This window comes from Rhinichthys klamathensis, unplaced genomic scaffold (genome assembly GCF_029890125.1).
Source record: "Rhinichthys klamathensis goyatoka isolate OS25496 unplaced genomic scaffold, OSU_Roscu_1.1 h1tg000254l_1, whole genome shotgun sequence".
In the NCBI taxonomy this organism is placed as follows: Eukaryota; Metazoa; Chordata; class Actinopteri; order Cypriniformes; family Leuciscidae; genus Rhinichthys; species Rhinichthys klamathensis.
The window spans coordinates 2984100-3006763 of NW_026606776.1; the positions used below are offsets into that span (position 1 = coordinate 2984100).

Sequence of the window (22664 nt, forward strand, 5' to 3'; positions counted from 1 at the left end):
AAATGTGGTACGTCTAGTTTACTCTAAAGTAGTTTAAAGGATAAAGTATATAGACGTTTATTTACCTTTTAATAATGTAAATAATCATGTGCAATTCTTCCGTGGGTAAATGAGATCAGCAGTGCCTCTCATCTGCACAGATTTTGCAGCACGCGTGCGCCCTAGCGGAAAACAAAAATACTACATCTGCATCATGTCTCGCATGTGTTTGACTTGCTCGCCGCTGGTTGGCGCTTTGTTGTTCCTCTCAATATTTCAGTAAGTTGTTGCATTGCAAGTCGTTATTAATTCGATGTTAGCTCTCCCAGATTATATTTTTGTTTTAAAACGCTAAATAGCAAGAAAAACCACCACAGAAATTTCCTAAACATTTTACTTCTCTTCTCTACATTAGTCTATAGGTTGATTTCGAGTGATTTTATCTAACTTTTAACAATTTTAAGATGGAAATTTCTTTGTGTAACGAATAAGAATCCCTCAATTATCACATTTATTTTGAATCAAAAATACTAAGTGACTAACTGGAACCGATAGGATAGGCATATTCGGAATAAAAACAAGCAACCTTGTTGTTGAGGGCGGCTAACGAAAAGTCAAGATTAAAGGTAGTTCACCCCAAAATTAAATAATGTCATTACTTACTGACTCAGTAAGTAATTATTTAATTTTGGGATACTGACCCTTAAGTTGTTGTCCCAAACCTGTGAGTTTCTTTCTTCTTTTGAACACAAAAGAAGATATTTTAAAGAATGTTGGTAACCTGAAAGTGACGGCACCCTTTGACTTCCATAGTAGGAAAAAACATGGAGTCGGTCAGCTGTTTGGTTACCAACATTCTTCAAAATATCTTCTTTTGTGTTCAACAGAAGAAAGAAACTCATACAGGTTTGGGACAACAACTTAAGAACTATCCCTTTAATCTAGGCTTTTTGTCAACACGAGGGTGAGTGATGATTTTTTTTTTGTGGGTAAACTATCCCTTTAAGGCCCAAAACACTGTTAGGTTGTCAAAGGTAGCAGCCCCCCAAAAATACTTGATCAACTAATTTAACATGTACGGAATGATGAGCTTACATTAACTGATTCAATCAAAATGCAGATTATTTTTGTGAAATATGTCTGTACTTTTATTAGCTTCAAGATTACTAAGTTAATTAATGAAATAATTTTAATCAAGACAGCCTTTTTGGTGTCCTTGTTTGGACCATTGGGACTCGGGAGGTCTACAGTGAAGTGTTGTTTCAACTGCCAAGTTTTGGAAACACATGGAAGTCATGTCGTGATAGTGGTGTGCTTTGCTCGGAACTGAATAACATTTATTTGTTTTAGTTTTGCACTCGGTAACATCATTCAGTTTAATCATTGACAGTAAATGTGACAGGCAAAAGTTTGCCCGGCAGTGACGGGTGCAAAATCCATAGCGCGCGATGACACGCGGGGCGCAAAACCTGCGGAGATTTAAATGCGCACGGACCGTCACGCCACACGACAATCCTTTCACTCAACAGCAGCGATATGCCACAAACTTGCGCTTTTTGTTTTTCGATTGTTGGTTAAAGAAGGGTAATCTAAAGTAAAGTCTTAGGTCTACTGGAACACCGCTACAATGAATAAACTCAGTCCTTTCAGTAATCTTGCCAAGTTTATCTCAAAGTCGCCTGATAATGGGCCAGTCAGTGTGGAGAAGCTCTGCATGGAAGACTGCAAACCTTTGTGCCGCTGCGGGCCGGACCTTTGCGTTTGTTCTTCCTCACAAAATAGTAAAGATGGACCGAAGGAATATAAGGTTAGTTTCATTCATAACAATTTGATCATTAGCTTACATAAAGTTTAATTAAGAAGAAAAAAACTGTTTAAAATAGGCCTATCTAAAAAAAAAAAAGTGTTTATTTTCTACAATAGCCCACATATTGTCTGTGTATGTAGGCTATTATACAGTTGGCCAAAAAATTTGGACACAAAATTTGCTACACGAAACTCTGTGAATTTCATTTGGTTATATTAAAGTGCTAGTAACTTTAGAAGTAACTTCTCTTATGCTTTTTGGCCATTAATTGGTCTTGCAGTGATTTTTGTGGATGTGTGAAGTCAGTTGTCCTGAAGTTCACAGATGCCTTAAAATATAGACATATGCACAAAGTGTCCATCCATTCTTTTTGTTTTTTTATTTCAAATAAATGTATTTTTATTTTAAACATACGTCTATAGTTATTTATTTGAGTTATAAATTTGAAATGCTTTGTTTGAAATAGTGTGCTATCTTACTTTGATCTTTAATTATGTAATGCCAAGGTTTGAACTAGCGGCCCATAGATAATATAGGTTATATATTTCCATTTCTTGAATGAGCATTAACTTCTAGACTTTTACATTTGTATCTATTAGAAGGTTAAATGTCCAATTCAATGACATTAATATACAAATAGCAAGTAAAGAATGAACGGCAACAATTATTGCCACTGTAAAACATTTTACAGTCTTGACTCTTTTGGCCACAGAGAAACTTTAGCTCTTTCGATCAAAGCCTGTTGCATAAAAAATGCATAGAGTACAAATAAAAATGGCACTTCAGATCAAAATTGATCAACACTCAGTTGTAATCATGTAAAAGTCATTGAGTAGTAAAATAGGCGGAGTAAATTCCAAGTCTTGTGATTTGATTGTTCAGTCAGACAACCTTTACTAATCTGCTCTAATACTTCTCTCTGTGTGTGTATGTAGCAAGTGCTTTGTTGTAGAGCCTCAGATTTAGAGCCAATTTATTGGGTTCAAAATTTTTAATAAATGTTTCAAATGCCTTGAAGGTAGAAGCACGTCAATGATACAAAGCGACATACATTATATTTCTAAACTGGTATGTAATATCTGTAAGCTAATACGTTTATGCTCAGTTTCTCTGTTTGTTTAGGAGAAAGGAAGTCCACAGGAGGGCTGGACCCCTGAAAAACATGCTTTTGATAATCTTGGTTATGAATCGGAGGGCCCCAATGGATTGAAACGCAATTTGGGCCACCAATTAGTGGTCGAGGAGACTGAGGTGAAGATCCGGGTGCAGGGAATGACATGTCAATCATGTGTTCGATCTATTGAGGAGCGCATTGGAAGTCTTCAAGGTGTTGTTGCAGTCCAGGTGTCTTTGAGCGATAAAGAAGCCTCTCTGAGGTTTAACCCTGCAAAGGTTACACCTGAGGATTTGAGAAAACATATTGAGGATATGGGATTTGATGCTTCACTTCTGGTCTTGCCAAGCCAACCACTGCCTTCGACGACTGATTGGTCTGAGGTGACATTGGGTGTAGAAGGGATGCATTGCGGCTCATGTGTGAAGAACATAACAGACACCTTGTCGGGAATGTTAGGTGTGAACGCTGTATTCGTTTCTTTGGAAAAAGGAAGTGTGGACCTTAGATTCGACCCATCTCTGCTAACCCTGGAGACAGTTAAAGGGTTCTTAGAGGAGATTCCACATGGGAATTTTAGGGTTTCCATTCCTGGTTGGAACTCTACACTGAATTCCACCAAAATTCCACTCCAGGGTGTCACCATTGGAATTGAAGGGATGACATGCAACTCTTGTGTTCAAGCCATAGAGGGAATTGTGTCCCAGAGAGCTGGGGTACGCTCCATAAAAGTTTGCTTACAGGAAAAGAATGGAATTGTAACATATGACTCCAGCGTGACCTGTCCAGAAGAACTGCGAGCAGCAATTGAGGACATGGGATTTGAAGCGTGGCTGGATCAAGGTAGTGAATACATATTATAATACATATCTCACACAGTGAAGATCATCTTTCTCACAGGGACCACTAATAGATATCTTGTCTAGACAGTGGCTTCTTCTCTGCCAGCAAAATCTGTCCAGAACAATGGTTTCCTTGGTTATCACACAGGTTGCCATTCTAGAATAACATGAAGTGTACTTGAATGTCTCAAAACCCAGACATGGCAACCTTTAAAAGGGAAAGTGGGCGAGTTAATCGGATTACAGAGGCTTTAGGTAGACTGCTCTCTCTCTCTCTCTCTCTCTCTCTCTCTCTCTCTCTCTCTCTCGGAAATGTTCATTACTTTTTAACTGTGATCCTTAAACATGGAGCCATTAAAAAATATTTACTTGTAGCTTGCTATAGTATATATATATATATATATATATATATGTATATATATACTATAGCAAGCTACAAGCAGGTTTATTATGTTAATGACTGATTTTGTTTTGCTAGCCACCATTTCTATCCCACATGTAAATGCAGCTCACGTCACTGAACGTGTCACGTTCATGTTCATGGATCATGTTCAACGGATCATGTTCTTACATTATGACAAGCGACAGTCGTAAAGGACTATTATAAATCGTACAGTGTGTACCCGGCTTTAATGGTGCCTCAGACAGTCATGTAGTGTGAGAAGAACAGCGATCCAATTCATAACAGCGATCTAATTCATAATATTAACAGAAACTATAATAGTGCATCAATGATAAAATAACTGGCTAAAAGAATAAATATTACAGAAAAGAAAGAAAAAATTTTTGTAAAAAATATTATAAATAATTCTTCACTTATGTTCAGTATGCACATTAAATGTCTTCCATACTGTGCACAATTATTTATCTCTTTCAAAGATTCTGGAGTTTGTGAAGTTCCTTCAAGCAGTCAGATGTCAAGTGGTGTGAAACACCTGCCCTCACAAGGCCACACATCCAAATCTTCACTAAGTGAAATCACCAAAGATAACCTCTGTGGCTCAGAGGGAAGAGAGACACGGAAATGTTTTGTTCACGTGACAGGAATGACCTGTGCATCCTGTGTGGCCAACATTGAGAGAAACCTGTTGAAACATGAAGGTAAAAATGGCATTCAGGATTAAGAGTACTTTTTGAACTGTATTTAAATTGCTATCAATATCATATAATAAGCAACAGTGGTTTGATTTGTATGTGTATTGATTGTCTAGGTATTAAATCCGTACTAGTCGCCCTGATGAGTGGAAAGGCAGAGGTAAAGTATGATCCCGGGCTTTTGGACCCAGCACAGATCGTCCAACTTCTCTCTCGCTTGGGGTTTGGCGCCTCAGTGATGGAAGAGAATACAGTCCAGGATGGCGTCTTGGATCTCTCTGTGAGTGTCTGGCAGTGTTATTATTATAATTTAAAGCGGTAGTTCACCCAAAAATTAAAATTCTGTCATCATTTACTCACCCTCAAGTTGTTCCAAACCTGTATGCATTTCTGTCTTCTGCTGAACACAAAAGAAGATATTTTGAAGAATATGGGCAAACAAACAGTTGATGGACCCCATTGACTTCCATAATATGTAAAAAAAAAAAAAAGAAGAAAAAAAGGGTATAAATATGTCATTCTCTTTAGATATTGGAAACGTATATATATATATATACTGTATATATATATTAAACAGATATTATTTTTTGTATTTAATATTTTTATAAAAACATTTATCACAAGATTCTCAAAAATGTTGTTACCTCTAAATTATTAGTCATTTTTATTAAAACAATATGACTAACAGCCATTACCAATTAAATTGAGTCTTTTTTATTAGTACTTAAAGGAACAGCTTTCAATTAAAATATCTTTTTATACACTGGTTGTTTGAAACAAGAAATAAATATTCAGTCATAATAATATCATTTATCGATATCACACAAATTATTATTATTTATTATAAGTGTATTGCAGTCTATGGGTTTTTTCACCCTTTTATATCTGCCAAATCGCAAGTCATCTTTCCCCACCCAATAAATGTATTCAAACATTTTTCACTGTTTGAATTAAAAAGTTCTTGTATTTACAAGAAACATGATCTCCACAAAAGGCAAAACATTATATATTTGAAAGAAAGGCCAAAGTTGTCCTCTTTATATATATATATATATATATATAAACCAGTGGGAAGAGAGATGAAATGGAAATTGTAATGAAAGGCTGATGTAGAATTCAACTAAAGTATGGTTGTAATTTATAGGCCTCTGAGTTTGTTTCAGTCTTGACTGATATTTCATCAGGTCACCGGTATGACATGCGCTTCCTGTGTCCATAACATCGAGAGCAAACTTTTAAGGACAAAGGGAATACTGGAAGCCTCTGTTGCTTTGGCGACAAACAAAGCTCATGTGAAATTTGACTCGGATTTGGTAGGCTCTCGGGATATCGTTCGAATTATTGAGGTAAACTTATATTTTTATTACCGGTATTGACAAGCATGAGTTTTTTTAAATATTAGTGTTATTTTATTTTATTCATTTATTGTTGTTATTCCTTTTCGCTCATTTTATTTGTCGATTTGTCACTCTCTCCTTTTCTATAGGGTTTGGGTTTTGGTGTGTCTTTAATAAAAAACGAGGGACTGAACAACACACTGGACCACCAAGCGGAAATTCGGCAGCAAGTATCTTTTTCAATCTTAACCTCTCTTATGTGTGTGTGTGTGTGTGTGTGTGTGTGTGTGTGTGGTCAAGGTAGACCCTACGTTATGTGGACACAATGTCCCCACAAAGATGGCCATATCCTTGTCCTTGTGGGGATTTTTTTAAATTCAAAATTATTCTTTTTTTAAAATGTGGGTTGTATTTAGGGGTAGGGTTATGGTTTGTGGATAGAATAAACAGTTTGTATAGTAATAAAATCATTATGTCTTTGGAAAGTCCCCATAAAATATGGAAACCAGTGTATTTCTGTATAATGGTGTAAATGCTCTATACCTGCAGATGGAAGCATTCGTTTCTGTTCAGCCTGGTGTTTGGGATCCCAGTGATGGGTTTGATGATCTACATGATTGTGATGGACAGTCAACACAAGGAGCATGGTGGATCCATGCCTGTGGACCAGAACATCCTACCTGGTCTCTCCATCATTAACTTGGCCTTCTTCCTGCTCTGCACACCTGTTCAGGTACCTCCACTGCAGGTTATGGAAGTGTATATTAATAGTGGCCTATTTATATGTGTGATGGATCTGCCATGAGCCTTAGCAAATCACAACACAAAAAAATGAGTCCATCGCCACAAAACAGGGAGCAAAGTGGTCTTCAATTGTGACGGTGATCAAGCCTCATTAGAGAGGAAAAAGGCCCAAAATTGTAACAGTTAAAAAGAATATCCAAAAATTGTATTCCATTCAGGTTACATCACAGGAAATATCCAGTATTCAAAAAGGACATAATTGTGCTTAAAAATTTCAAACTGACAGAGGACAAAAATTCAACACCACCTTTCCCAGGATACAGTAAAGTAACAACCCTCTCTAGACAAAACATACACTGAATTTATAAGAGGTGGCCAGCACCATGACAACAAAAAGGGGAAACAAAACCATATTCATTTTCACAGCAGTAACAACACAAACCCTACATTTAACTAAATTTAGAGGATGGATACATTTTAGTTAATGCAAAAAGAATTCTATTAAACAAAAATCACATTGATCAAGACATCACATTTTCCTATGTCCCCTCTAATACATCAAAGTTGGTACAGTCTCATTTCCTTTAGAATTCCCATAAAACAGATCAACTTCCTGTTTGTCACTAGGCTGGTCCATTCCCACAACACACCAGATACAAAACATTTCAAGTCATTTTAATTACAAAATGAACTTTAACAATTTGAGCTATCTTATTATAAATCACATTTTAGCCAAAGAGGAATTTTAACTGGTTTTAATGTTTTACCTTAAGCCAAATAACTAAGCCCGTGCACTGACTCAGTACAATGACAAATAAAGATCTTAAACCAAACCAATATAGTAATGTCCTTTTATTTATTGATCAATGCAAAGATGATTGCATAGAATTGTGTGGCTTAAATCCTGGCCATCACAATATGTGGGCATAGAATGATTGCTTATACAGTAACAGGCATGTCATTTTTGTTACTCTGAAATAAGGATGATTTAGTGTAGCGTCACATACTGTAGTTTAATTAGTATACGTTAGATTTAATTATTTAATTATAATAATAATGATTAAGAAGAATATATATATGTATATAATCTAATATGTATACACTACCGTTAGGGCTTTTAAGATTTTTTAATGTTTCTGAAAGGTATTTATTAGATAAAAATACAGTAAAAAATAGTAATATGGTGAAATATTATTAAAGTTTAAATAATTGTATATATTTTAATATTAAAATGTCTTTTATTGAATTTTCAGCATCATTACTCCAATCTTCAGTGTTATTCGACTCAAAGCTTTGGAACAAATTAGTGAATAAATGATTTAATGACTCATTAGTTTCGTTCCTGAATGAATGAAGTTTTTGAATTAATTGTATGAGTGAATGATATTATTAACTCGCATGTAAAAGTCGCTTGTCGCCACCCACTGGCCTGGATGTAATCTAAGATTCACTGAACAATTCCCACCACTAATGTAGAGACTGACTGGAACATGCACTGGTTTAATGCACAGATGTGAATAAAGAGTCAGCGATTGTATTGATTAGATGTTTAGTGGTTCAGATTTAGTAGTCATTACTAATGTTTTTTTATGTTCGGTGGCCTAATATTTTACTGTGAATATTTATCATATAAAGGTCATACATAATAGTTTGAGTGACAGCCGATGAATCTTTAATAGTATTTTACTCTCTTTTTTTGATTCTTCTTTAATCTCATTAAGTTTCTAGGTGGCCGATACTTCTACATACAAGCATACCGTTCGCTAAAACATGGTGTAGCCAACATGGATGTGCTCATTGTCTTGGCAACCACCATTGCATACGTGTATTCATTCATTGTGCTGATCGTGGCCATGATTGAAGGAGCCAAACAGAGTCCTCTGACATTCTTTGATACGCCTCCGATGCTTTTTGTGTTCATCGCTCTAGGACGCTGGCTGGAGCATGTTGCTAAGGTAAAGAAACATCAAATGATCACTCTTTAGGACAGTAAAGTTAGCAGTGACAAAATTATGCTGTTTCTGACAATGGTAAAAGAGGCAGCACATCTTAGGGGATATTTGAAGCATGTTATCAAGTTGAATGTTTTTAATTAGTTCATATAAAATTAGGAAAATTCATGGCATATCAGCCTAATACCCTAATAGCAAGGGTGTATTTTGAGATATTAACCGGCGCTTAGACCCAAAACAGAAAATGGGGATTAAAGAGATAATTCTAGGTGATCTGACCCTTAAAAATGTCTTTTGTTGGTGTCAACCTAATGTAGTATGTTAAAAAATGGTCATTATAATATATTTTGCATTAGTCTATGAAATAAAGTTTAAATAAAGCCAGTTAATTTAGATGTTACCGTATAAAAGACTTTGTTTTGGATGCATAACAAAATTAATATCCCTTATGAGGAAATTAGTAAGCTTTTGACTGGCGGTCATTTCCATATTTTAATATACACTTATCTTGATATTTTCCATACAACCTAATTTATTAGCAAGCCGGTAAGGCCATGTATCACATTATTGGCCTGCACACTGAGGTTTTTGATAGCTTTTTACATGCATTTTTATACATGCATTTGCTTTTTACATGCAACAAAAATCATTGTATCAGAAAATGCTTATTTAATACCAAATAACGTTGATTTAATAGATTGTTTTACAATTATTTATGTTCATCTTGTGGGATGTGAATGCATTCAGCTTTACGGCAGCAGTGGTTGTATGACCCTTTGTTTATTATGTCTGGTGCTGTAATTTCTCTGTAATGGATTCACTCGCATGCTTCAAATTAGTGCTATCATTATGTCATAAAAATGCTGAAATAATGAATGGCTCTTTGCTGACAAAATGAATTCCCCAAGCTGCTCTGAACTCTCTAGTTTAATCAGTAACAGGAACAGCCACAAAATATACTGAAACTTGTGTTTTGATAATGCCGTACCTACGTTTTTTACGTTTTAGTACAAAAGCTGTGCTATATAAAAGTTAGCGTACTATCCAAAAACTCTCTGAATTTTTTTTATGTCATTTATCTGAAATAGATTATACCGATATAACAAACCGGCAGCAAATAATTTATTCAAATAGGATTTTAATATGCATGTTCTTAAGACGATTATGCATAATAAATTAACTTGTTTTCATATATCGGACTAAGATCATAAACGGCTTTAGCATAAACCGATCGACACAGCTAGATTTTTGCCCCTTACCCCGATTTCACCCGGCATTAAAAGACATTAACCTGTGTTCTATCAGGAAATACATTGCAAACTCTGACTCTTTTTAAAATGATAAAAATATGTTGTCATCTTGTGCAGAAGTGGTACAGAAAAATTCTGCATCTGTAACTGCATGAGATGATAATATACTACTTGTGTTGCTGGGTAATTGGTTTACTTGTAAACCGGGACAACGCGTGGAATCAAAAAGCTGATATTTGGGAGTTATAAGTGTATTGGTGACTGGTGTAACATATGGTTCTGCAGTTGGTTATTGTTATTGCAATGATGCAGCAGTCTTTGTGAAACAGAAAACAGAAAATCTAAGGTTATATGGTCAGACTGTTTATGTGATCGTACCATTTGAGCATCATTCTTACCAGAATGAGATAAAACCCCATGATTTTTGCCTTTATTTTGTCCTTTCAGAGTAAAACTTCTGAGGCTCTGGCTAAACTCATGTCACTTCAGGCCACAGATGCCACTATAGTGTCCCTGGGCCGAGACAACATCATCATCAGGTTCAGTTCACTCTCTAGAGTCTACCGAAGTCATGATATGAAACTAATCATATTTCAGGTTTGCTCATAAGTGAATTGGATACTTCAGGTATGACTGATAGCGGGGGTCATGATATCAACCTTCTTATTTACAGTAGATGTATCAAATTTAGTGTTGTCAAAATGAACACCTTGACTCCTGTGGGGGAAAAAAACACACCCTCCAAGGACATGCCAGCAAACCTGAACACACAAAATGATTGACAGGCTAGGAGCACTGCTGTAAGTGTGAGGCAACAGGAGCAGGATTGAGCACCCCTGGCATGAATTTGAATACTGGATGGTATTGATTGATGTGTGTGCTGTGTTGCATGAGACGTATGCAAAATGAAACTGTCAATTTCCTGTCATGTGTCAGCGAAGAGCAGGTATCTGTGGATCTGGTGCAGAGAGGTGACGTGGTAAAGGTGGCACCAGGGGGGAAGTTCCCTGTTGACGGGAAGGTCATCGCAGGCACGTCTATGGCAGATGAGTCCCTTATCACTGGTAAGACTTTGACTTACTCAGTGGGGGTTTGTGTGGTTTAGGATGTTAAATTTGTAAACAGTGTCATAGTACATACTTTGTAGGTTTTCCCAGTGATTCAGAAACGTCATTGTGATTTTAAGTTAAAGGTGCAGTGTGCTTATAGTTGTCTTTGCATAATTAAGCTTGGATAGGAGAAAGTGTCTTAACATAAAAAGTACACATATGACCTTTGGTGAAAAATGAAAGGGTTAGTTCACCCAAAAATGAAAAGTCTGTCAAAAAGTCTTAGTCTCATGTCGTTCCAAATCCATAAGACTTTTATTCATCTTCAAAACACAAATTAAGATATTTTTAATGAAATGGCAGAGATTTCTGTCCCTCTATTGAAAGACTATTTACCGGTACCCAAAACTCAAATTTGGTCACGGAAGCTCAAGCATGCTTGAGCAGGGTTGGTTGAGCTTCTGATTATGTCCGCTGATCAATGTTTATTCAGAAGACTCTCTTCAGAAGACTCGGATTGAACTGCTCAATTCATATACATAATGTTTTGAAGCGTCCTAGTTTTGTGTGAATAGACATTTAATGGAGAGACAGAAATCTTTCAGATTTCATAAAAAATATCTTCATTTGAGTTCCTGAAGATGAGCAAAATTCTTATGGGTCTGGAATGGCATAAGAGTGAGTAGCTAAACGAACTGTAGCTGACAGAATGTTCCTTTTTGAGTGAACTATCCCTTTATTTTTTCATATGTGAGTAAGTATGAGTGCCTGCTCAAAGTATGATTTTTGGTTTCTGGCTTCACCTTCTGCTTTTTCCTAGTGATCTGTCATGTTCATTAGTTATATTAGCATTATATTGGTCCAAAGCTGCCAGATGAATCCTAAGAATTGGAAATCCTAACTGAAAGTCTATTTATCATTCCAGGAGAGCCAATGCCGGTCATTAAGAAACCAGGCAGTTGCGTGATTGCAGGCTCTATTAACGCTCATGGAGCTCTACTAGTGGAAGCCACACATGTAGGGTCAGAGACCACTCTCAGCCAGATAGTCAAACTAGTGGAAGAGGCACAGACATCAAAGGTAGTAATTCATGTACACAAACATGATACAAACACACTCGCACATGTGTGCAAACAAACCTTTGCCTTTAGAGGTATCAGCAATGTAATAAGAGGCCGAGAGTAAAGAAAACCTGCAAATAGACATGCATGTGCATACAAAAGCAAGTTTACTTTCCTATTTAATTTTACTTGGGCTTGCCGTCTTTTAAAATATTTATTCGATTAATCTAAAAATGTTTATGTAGTTTTTCTATGTTACATGGTAATGTACATGTGTGTAGATAAATGTAATAAAAAAATGATACAAAAAAATGTATGCAGTTAAATCAATTCAGGGAAAATTAAATAAAAGGCATTTTTATAAGGACATTTGTGTGAACAGAAGAAATGTAGGCCTAACTCTAAACTAATAATATCCGGTCAAACTATAATTTACATATCCATGTTATAAGTAAAAACAAACAAAGACAAAAACCTTTTTTATTTACTTTCAATTTGTCACGATTCTGTTGTGTTTCTGTTTCATTTTCAAGGACTTTTAGTTTGTTATCGTCGATTCTTGTGTTTGCCTTTTGTTTTCATCTGTTGCCATTGTTACTCATTGTTTCATTGATTACACACACCTTTTTTCCTCATTCGGAAACTATATGCCCTCAGTTTAATTTGTTCGTTGTCTGGTGTTGGTTGTGTTTAAGTGCACACTTTAGGTTGCTTTTCTCTTGTTTGGATTTATTTTGTTGTTGGATTTTACTCTTGTTTTGTTTAATAAAGACTACGCACCTCGTGTTCCTCCGAAGCCCAGTCGTGGCACAAATTTACCTTCCTATTTAATTTACACTTTAATTTTTACTTAGTCTTATAATCTATTAAAATATTTATTCATGATAAATCTAAAAAATGTGTATGTAGTTAATTAAATTCAAAGACAAATAAATATAAGGCATTTTATAAGGACATTTGTGTGGACAGAAGAGAATTAAACACTAAATTAATAACATCCGCTCAATCTGTTACTTGAACCTAATTTTTTACATATTTGTTATAAATATAAACATTCTTACTTTAGATTGTTGTAATGATATAAGTGTCCTCTTCTTTTGGCAGGCACCGATTCAACAGTTAGCCGACAGATTGAGTGGCTATTTCGTTCCGTTCATAGTGGTCATCTCCTTGCTAACAGTGGTAGCATGGCTCATCATTGGCTTTCTGGACTTTGACATTGTGGCAAAGTATTTCCCTGTGAGTTACAGTAATTCATCAACTGTGTGTAAACGCAAGCATGTGTGCGAGAAGAAAAAAACTAGAAAAAGTCTCTAACCTAAGTATGAACTCTACAGGGTTATGAGCAAAACATCTCCCGAACAGATGTGATCGTCCGCTTTGCCTTCCAGGCCTCCATCACAGTTCTGTCCATTGCGTGCCCCTGCTCTCTGGGTCTGGCAACCCCTACTGCTGTAATGGTGGGCACAGGGGTGGGCGCTCAGAATGGCATTCTCATAAAGGGAGGAGAACCCCTAGAGATGGCCCACAAGGCAATGCTCAACACTAATTCCTTCTAAGTCTGTTTTTATTAAGCTGACATCCCGGGGTGCAGCGGTATTGGAATTTTGCTGGATTTGTATTTATTATGTATGTATATACTGTATATATTTTTCAAAAGTTTAGGGTCGGTCAGAATGATCAATTATTCAGGAAGGACATGTTAACATAATCAAAAGTGACAGTAAAGAATTTTATATTGTTACAAAAAATGATATTTCAAAAACTGCTGTTCTTTTTAACTTAATTCATCAAAAAATCCTTAAAGAAATGTTTATATTAAGCAGCACAACTGGTTTTTAACATTTTTGATAATAATAAATGTTTCTTGAGAACCAAATCAACATATTAGAATTGTTTCTGAAGGATCCTGAACACTGAAGACTGGAGTAATGATGCCATCACAGGAATAAATTATATATTTAAAATATATTCAAATAGCAAACTGTTATTATAAATGGTAATAATATCTCACAATATCAGTTTTTTTTTTTACTGTTTTGATCAAATAAATGTATGATTGGTGAGCATAAGAGACAATGGGTCAAAAACATATTGACCACAAATTGTGTATACTGTAGATACATAATATATACAAATCCAGCAAAATATATGGTATCTACAGGCATCATTTATAAAATAAACATATAATACATTTATAATATAATTTGAAATATACATCTATTATATATAAATTCTATTTTTATGTCTAAAACTGTATAGTATCTGTATTCATATTTATAGAGACATAGTATATGCAGTTATAAATCTAGCTCAGACAAAAATCTTCAGAGATTCTTTTAGGATTCACTGGGTTGTCTGTTATAACTGGACTCTCTTCCCTGCTGCTCCTGCAGGTTGGGGCTGTTATGTTTGATAAGACGGGCACCATCACTAATGGTGTGCCGCAGGTGACCCGAGTACTGGTTCTGTGGGACCGAGCAAGGCTTCCTCTTCGGAAGGTTCTGGCTGTGGTGGGCACCGCTGAGGCCAGCAGTGAACATCCACTGGGCATAGCTGTCGCAAAGCATTGCAAAGAGGTTTGGGAAAGCCACCACACACAACAAACTTTGAAACTTCAGGACAGTATCACATGATCCAGCCGTACACACATCTCCAAAATTGAGGAAAAAACTTGTTTTCCACCACCCACTTCTGTTTCCATGTTTGTTTGTCTTGCACGTTAAAAGAGGTTTCTAAATCTGTTTGTCTGCTTCTAAATCTGTCTCTCTGTAGGAGTTGGGAACAGAAACTCTGGGCTCCTGCCATGACTTCCAGGCTGTTCCAGGCTGTGGAATCAGTTGTAAAGTCTCCAACATTGAGGATCTGCTGCAGAACAGCCCAAAGACACAAGAAACAAACACACCCGCAGCAAAGCAAACACCACTTGTCACTATCCAAGGAGCCACCACAGATGAGAGCAGCTTGGTGGCAGGCACAGATTCAGGGTCAGGTAAGGTAAATGTGTGTTATTGGTGCCTCCTAGTGTGAGCTTTGTGTATTACATTTTCAGAGCCCTTTTCCTTTAAAAGGGCCTTTTTATCATATTAATATTTCCAGCACTTAACATTGCTTATGTAGTTTTAAAGCATAAAAGAATTGTTGTCAGTTTTTTGTATTTTCATGTATTTATCTATTTATTTATTTCAGTGTGATTGTGGCTCAGATTTCCTTGAATGAATGAATCTCTTGGTGTATGAAGACAGATACACAGTACTGATATATGTATATATGTTTTCTCAGATTGCCCCTCGTACTCTGTTTTGATCGGGAACAGACAGTGGATGTCGCGGAACAGTTTGGAGGTCACATCTGATGTGGATGATGCCATGAGCAGCCATGAGACTAAAGGACAGACGGCCATACTTGTGGCCATTGATGGTACCGCCCAAGTTCATAAATGACCTTTTGTGTTTATTTGCATGTTAAGAAAATAAGTTTTGTCTAACGGGCATTCATTATTAAAAATAAAGGCTGTAGAGAAGCGCACGATGTTAGAGATAGAAACTTAAACAGTGTTTTATTATAATCCACAAGGAAAACTTAGGAGATAAACTTGGATAACAACCACGTTTGGCATTCACGCAAACAATACTGGACCCAGGAACTGAGACACAGGGCTTGAAATAACAGGGAAAACTAATGAGTTAACTAATAGAACAACAGGTGAATGAAATCAGTAATTAAAGGAACAAACTGGCACACACTGGGAAACTAGGTCAGAGAACACATGGCTGGGAAACAGAACAACACAACGAACAACAACATTTAAGGTGCAGTAAGCGATTTCAGCAGTAAGGGGGCGTGTCCACTCATGAGGGGGGAGGTGCCTGTGCTGCATAGCGTGTTCATGAATTTTGTGGCGAAGCGATCAAGATAGAGGTGTGATCCTTTTGGGAAGGGGGCGTGTTTGCTTTTGTGGTTTCAAATATCAACAATTTCTCAAAATCGCTTACTGCACCTTTAACAGAACTTGCCAGTGTGTCTAATTTTAAAAGGGTCGTATCATACTTTTTCCGCCTGACGTCCATTTATAATATATTTTGAATTTATTATTAGTTAAATCAAGCTATTAAAGGAATAGTTCTCCCAAAAATGGAAATAATCCCATAATATACTCACCCTCAAGAAATCCTAGGTGCATATGACTTTCTTCTTTCAGCCGATCACAATAGGAGTTATATTAAATAATATCCTGGCTCTTTCCAGCTTTGTAATGGCATTGAATAGTGTCATAAAAGTAATCCATGCGGCTCCAGTGGGTTAATAAAGGCTTTCGTTAGAAATATACCCATAGAAGGGTGACCTCTGACCTGATGTATGGCGTATGACGTAGGCGAAGCGTAAGCTTAGGTGAGAATTGATGAATGCGGAAGCGCAGAGCTTAGAGCAAAACAAAACACCAGCCAAGAATTAGAAGTCTATAACGGGAAATTTTAAAGAAAAATGTCAGAGGATTTTAATATAAGAGAAGAGTAGCTATGTCATACGTCGGGTCAGAAGTCACCCTTCCGCCGGACCTCGACTCTCTTGTGAACACACGGCTGTTGCCGGAAGCCAGTAATTATAGTTTATAAAGTTTTAAATATGGATATTTTTCTTACAAAAGCCCATTGCTTTCCTTCAGAAGGCCTTTATTAACCCACTGGAGTCGAGTGGATTACTTTTATGATGCATGGATGCACTTTTAGGAGCTTCAAAAACACAATTCAATGCCATTACAAAGCTATTTAAAGAGATTATTAATTATAACTCTGATTGTGATCGGCTGAAAGAAGAAAGTCATGTACACCTAGAATGACCCGAGGGTGAGTAAATAATGGGATAATTGTCATTTTTGGGTGAACTACTCCTTTAATTGTCAAGCTTTTTTGTCTCAAAAGGTCATCACTCTTTTTCTCAGCCTTTCTATCTTTTTTTTTAGGTGTCTTGTGTGCTATGTTAGCTGTGGCAGATACTGTAAAGCCAGAGTCGGCTCTAGCTGTTCACACACTGTGCAGTATGGGAATAGAGGTCTTCATGATCACAGGAGACAACAGACGTACAGCCCGGGCCATCGCCACACAGGTGCGTATCCATACACGTATTTTGCCTAGAACCAAATCAAATTTGAGCAGGAATTCATATAATAACAGAAAATAATATAAAAGCTCAAAAGCTGGATTCAAACTCAAGTCGTTCACACACAAGCACCACCATTCAGAATATTGAAGTATGTTCATAAAGGTATGGTCATAATTACATCTGTTCTGTACATTTTCGCAGATGAAATCGTTATTTTAATATTTCAAGAAATGTTGCGATTTCCCCACGCATATTTCACAACAATTTCAAGTTGGTTACGTTGATTTGCCGCATTGACCAACAGAAAGCTGCTTTGTTAGAAAGTGACTTCTGTGTGAGCTGTGCTTTATACATCACTACATTATTAACAATGGCCCTTTTTCATCTGCAACCAACATTTCTCTAATGTGACCGCCATTTTTCTGACATCCAATTTGCATTTTGTGCCTGACTTTATGTCTGATAGTATTTGCACCAGAATACACTGTTTTATTTTACAGGTAGGCATCAGGAAGGTGTTTGCAGAAGTCTTGCCCTCCCATAAAGTGGCAAAGGTCCAGGAATTGCAGGAAAGAGGTCTGAAAGTTGCAATGGTGGGCGATGGGGTCAATGACTCGCCCGCTCTTGCCCATGCTGACCTAGGCATCGCCATAGGAACGGGCACTGATGTTGCCATTGAGGCAGCAGGTATTGTCCTTATACGGGTGAGTTACCCAATTACAATAGATTTATCAGGAAATAAAGGGGAAATTCTATTTTAAAAAAATTCAATTATGTTTTGTGTTGATGTAGAATGATCTGCTGGATGTGGTGGCCAGTATCGAGTTGTCTAAAAAAACAGTGCAGAGAATCCGGATAAACTTTGTGTTTGCTCTCATTTATAACTTGCTTGGCATCCCTGTTGCAGCAGGTAAACAGATCCAACCACACTGTTTCCAATGTTTCCTTACATTAGTGAGTACTGTGTGCATTCAGTAATAGATGTGGTTTACTGGTTTGAGCCTGATTTTCAGGTGTGTTCATGCCTGTCGGGCTGGTGCTGCAGCCGTGGATGGGCTCTGCTGCTATGGCCGCTTCATCTGTCTCAGTGGTGCTCTCCTCTCTACTGCTGCGACTGTGAGTGCACACTACAGTACACCATCATGATGTGGTCTTCACATTCTACCCGCATGCATCAGTGGACACTTTATAGCTCTTTTCCAAAAGCAAGAAAATTTCCCATTTAGGCATCATAGGAGTCCTGACACAAAGGCTTTTTAAACAGTGTAGCAAAATAATGCTGCCTTATAAGCTGCACTGAATAAAATGTTTTGTTAGGTAACCTAAAATGTGCTTAAATGTGTGTTAGCATCAGAGTTGTTAGATTAGCAACACGCTAACACCAGACCTTGGCTGCATACGAAATCGCATACTTCAGTTCCCTACTATATAGTTGGCGAAAAAGAGTACGTGAAAAAAGAAGTACATCCAAATTCACAGTACTCATAAAAGATTAGGCAAAAAGTCCACGGATGACCTACTACTTGTGACGAGATTCTGAAGTGTGCGTACGCGATGGACACTTTACTATCCCATGAGGCCACGGGAAAGGATTTATGAATGGTAGTGAAGCGACGTAATTGACGCTAGTAGGTCACATGATAATGAAAACATGACGAATGTAGTATGTCCAGATTACATTTATACTACACGCATTAATACTATATAGAACATACTTTTTTAGTGGTCGTGAAGTAATTACTTGTTCAAAATAAGTACCTACTCAAAAGAGTATGCGATTTCGGATGCAGCCCATTTTAATTTATAAGCAAACTTAGCCATTTTTAACTTGAATGCGTTACATTATTACAATACAAGACTGTTTTCATCCCCGTCTTGTTTCATTCATCCATCAGCAGTACACAATCCAATGGCTAAATATGCAGTAAATAAGCACACAATCACTCAAGATGGTTTGCATGAGTTGTTAGCTTAGCAAAATGCTTACACCTGACTTTAGCATAGAATGTTAAAAAAAAGATGGATGATGTGTTTCCACCTCCTTCCCATGTAGAAAAATTAAGCCAAAACATTGCAGAAACGGTCTTTGCCGATTATGTCACCCGGAGCCCGAGTCTGTGCAGTATGAGGTGGAGCCGCCCATACTCCCGCATACTCAATCGCAAGCACATAAAATAACTAACTAAAAACAAACTTATTGGAAAAACAAACACCTCAACATGTCGGTCTGTAAGTGTAATTGGACTTTTTAGTTTGGCTCGTGTCCTATTCGATTACATGGAGATGGCGGGATTTATGATTTATATTGCAGCCAGCCACCAGTGGGCGATCGAAATTCTTTGGCTTAATTTTCAGGAACTTTATGTGCATTCATGGCATGTCGTAAGTGCCGTAATTACGAGATTCCAACTTGTAAAAGCGTAAAAAGAACAGCTTTGAGTGGAACGTCACATATTGTCATCTCGAAACGCAGCATTTTTTTTTTTTTTACCACATTTGTAAATGCTTTACTTTAACAGTCTGTAATGCTGGTCGATGTTACAAAATGTAATTTGTTATCGTATTATTTTAATTTATTAGCTTATTCATAAACACTTTTGCAAATAGTTTCACCATTTACTGCACTTTGTTACTCGTTATAACCTATATCAGCTAATCAAACAGAAGTCTTAATATAAGTAACTTGTATATATAACTGTGCACTTCACATGATGAATGATAATTCAAACTTATTATGCTCCATTTCGGTTAGGATACTGTCTTGGAGGGTAACTGCCCATATTATTGAGGTTTTGGAACAGGTCTTCATCATTCCTATTAGCCTTCCCATGACACTGTAAATATCCTTCTCTGTCTCTCTTTTAGCTACAAGAAAACATCAGTGGAGGAGTACGAGTCCAGAGCTCAGAGTCATAAGTTCAGTCTGAGTCCATCTCAGATCAGCACCCACGTAGGACTGGAAAACCGTCCCTGCAGCCCTCTTTCATTCGGCCGAAGTTTGGACAGACGCTCAGGCTCCTCCTCCCTGAAATCAAACTCCTCCCACCCATCCACAACACAAGCATACAGCACCTGGGGAAGGAACATTGTGTAAAGCAACTAGCCAAGAGTAGACCTCATCAGATGACAGTTTGCCGGAAATATTTTATCATAGAACGACATATAAATAAAAAAATGTACAATTTTTATATAATTTTACAACTATAGATTTATGATACTGTTGCTGCAATTACTGTTGTTTGGTAGCAGGAATTTAGCATGAAGATGGAAGCTTTCCCCATGCAGATTTCGCAAGAGGTTCAAGTTGGTTGATTCACCGCAATTATGTGAGCTGTCTACCACCAATTTTACCCTTTTTAAGTTGTCTGCTGTCTATTTGAATCAGGATTAGTGATATCAACATTCTCTTTTTATTGCACCGAAGAATGGCAATGTACACGTTTATGATCATGCATGTAAAACCAGTTTAATTTTGTACTAAAAGGGTCATGAAAAATTACTTAAAGCTTGTTTTCTTTAAAATAACCTTACCGGTACTTTTTTTTATACATCTAATGGCAGAATCTAGAAGCCAGTTTCCAATAAATGAATACAGTAAGCACCCTTACATTGGTAAAATTCTGGCAACAATTTCTAACAGCATTTGCTTACTTGATCAGATTATTTAACGTTGCTCTCTGGCGGTTTGGTTGGATTGATGGATCTGGCGGAATGGATAAATGGATTTATCAGTTTGTACAGCACAAGGTTGATTTGGTGCAGGTCCTGATTTTGCCGAGTTAGACGCGTTCTTTGGTCATATTTTGCTGATCCTTGAACAACATTACTGTCTGAAAATGTATTCCTAACCCTACCCACAAGTTATCCCCGAGGGAAATGATAGTTGGACCTAACCCTGGTTGTAAGCCTAAACTTGACGTGAACTTAAAGGGGTCATATAATGGTACATGCACTTTTACAAGTTGATTGTACTGAAATGTGTGTTGGCAGTGCCTGTACACAACCATCATAAAATGATAAAAATCCATCCAGTGTTTTTGTTTTAATCTCCTTATATGTTTTCCCCTGCCTCAAATTAAGCCGTTCGACCGTGTGACGTCACACGGTCGGAAGCCCCTCCCACGATTGTTGATTGACGAGCGTTTCAACACAGACCCCCCCTCGCTCGTGAGCCAGCTGTCAATCATAGTCCGCGCATTGTTGATATGCTGGAGCACTGTCTATGACCAGAATGGCGTCTAAGCGATTGTGGTGTTCTGTTCTTGGGTGTAATAACAAACACAGCAGTCATTTTAATGTTCCTAAATCCGAACCGCTGAAGACGCAGTGGCTGAGTTTGTTTTCGAAGGGAATATTCCCCACGAGCAACGTCAATGCTCTCATGTTTGCGCGAATCATTTCACACACCAGACTGCTTTATAAACGAGGGTCAGTATAAAGCTGGATTTGCTAAGAAGCTGGTCCTGAAAAAAGGATCGGTACCAGATATTCGTGTTCCTGCTGAATCTCCAGAAGAACGGAAGTGAGTGTAACGTTTTATTAAACTTTATATTAATATATTAATCTTTGCAAATCGCTAGCTGCACGCTTCACAATGAATGCGTCTAAGGTTTACACTCAGGGTACATTACGGCATGTTTTCTATGTATGATGTTCTCAATATAATTCATAATCCCACGTTTACTGAACAACGCGTTATGGTTATTGTGTTATTGTGTTACAAATGGTGTACACAGAGAACAGAGAGGCGGGGTGAGCAAAGCTCATTATCATTTAAAGTCATATGCACTGAAACGGCGTGCTGAAAACAGCTGTTTTTGACCAAGTAAAATAAGTGTTTTCTTACAATACTAATGAGAATTTTTAATTAATGTATATTACAAACTTTTAATTTAGACCCTAAAGAATCATATTAGCTTGTACAAAAATGGCATTATATGACCCCTTTAAACTCATAAACTTGTCCCTCAAATCTGATTGGTTGATTGGAATGTTGTTCCTGGATCAACAAAGATGGTTCTGCTGATTTGGCATTTCAAGGCCAACAGGCGTCAGTAATGTTGAACAGTTGACAAAAGGGCAGGGGTAGGTCCCTAGAGAGCTGCTGTCCTGCAGAGTATGACACTTTAATTTTAGAAAAAGTGGATATGTTTATTAAATATACAGTTAGCAGTGTAAAACGAGCCTGTCCATGAGTTTTTAGATACAAAATAAAGTGCATGGTCCCAGCATGGCCTACAGTATATGTGATATTTGTCACTAGTATTGCAGTTACATCATTACAATACAAGACAGTTTGAAGTTCATCCCCATGCTGTTTCGTTCATCCAC

At 37.1% G+C, this 22664-nt stretch overlaps 1 protein-coding gene across 1 annotated transcript; it reads left to right on the forward strand.

Moving 5' to 3' along the window:
• Positions 1-1411: 1411 nt before the first annotated feature.
• On the forward strand, positions 1412-20830 carry atp7b (ATPase copper transporting beta). Its single transcript, XM_056266915.1, has 21 exons — positions 1412-1786; positions 2909-3743; positions 4622-4843; positions 4954-5117; positions 6022-6183; positions 6324-6400; positions 6724-6907; positions 8640-8873; positions 10568-10659; positions 11057-11184; positions 12095-12249; positions 13335-13469; positions 13568-13762; positions 14627-14809; positions 15006-15222; positions 15513-15650; positions 17194-17336; positions 17834-18037; positions 18126-18243; positions 18347-18449; positions 20199-20830. Exons 1-21 carry the CDS (start codon positions 1607-1609, stop codon positions 20425-20427), a joined length of 4098 nt encoding a protein of 1365 aa, XP_056122890.1. The 5' UTR covers positions 1412-1606; the 3' UTR covers positions 20428-20830.
• Positions 20831-22664: the final 1834 nt, after the last annotated feature.

Coding starts and splice junctions, on each gene's coding strand:
- atp7b (XM_056266915.1), top strand. CDS start 1,607: ATGAATAAACTCAGTCCTTTCAGTAATCTTGCCAAGTTTATCTCAAAG. Junction 4,844..4,953: donor AAACCTGTTGAAACATGAAG/GTAAAAATGGCA, acceptor TTGATTGTCTAG/GTATTAAATCCGTACTAGTC. Junction 13,470..13,567: donor TTGTGGCAAAGTATTTCCCT/GTGAGTTACAGT, acceptor TGAACTCTACAG/GGTTATGAGCAAAACATCTC.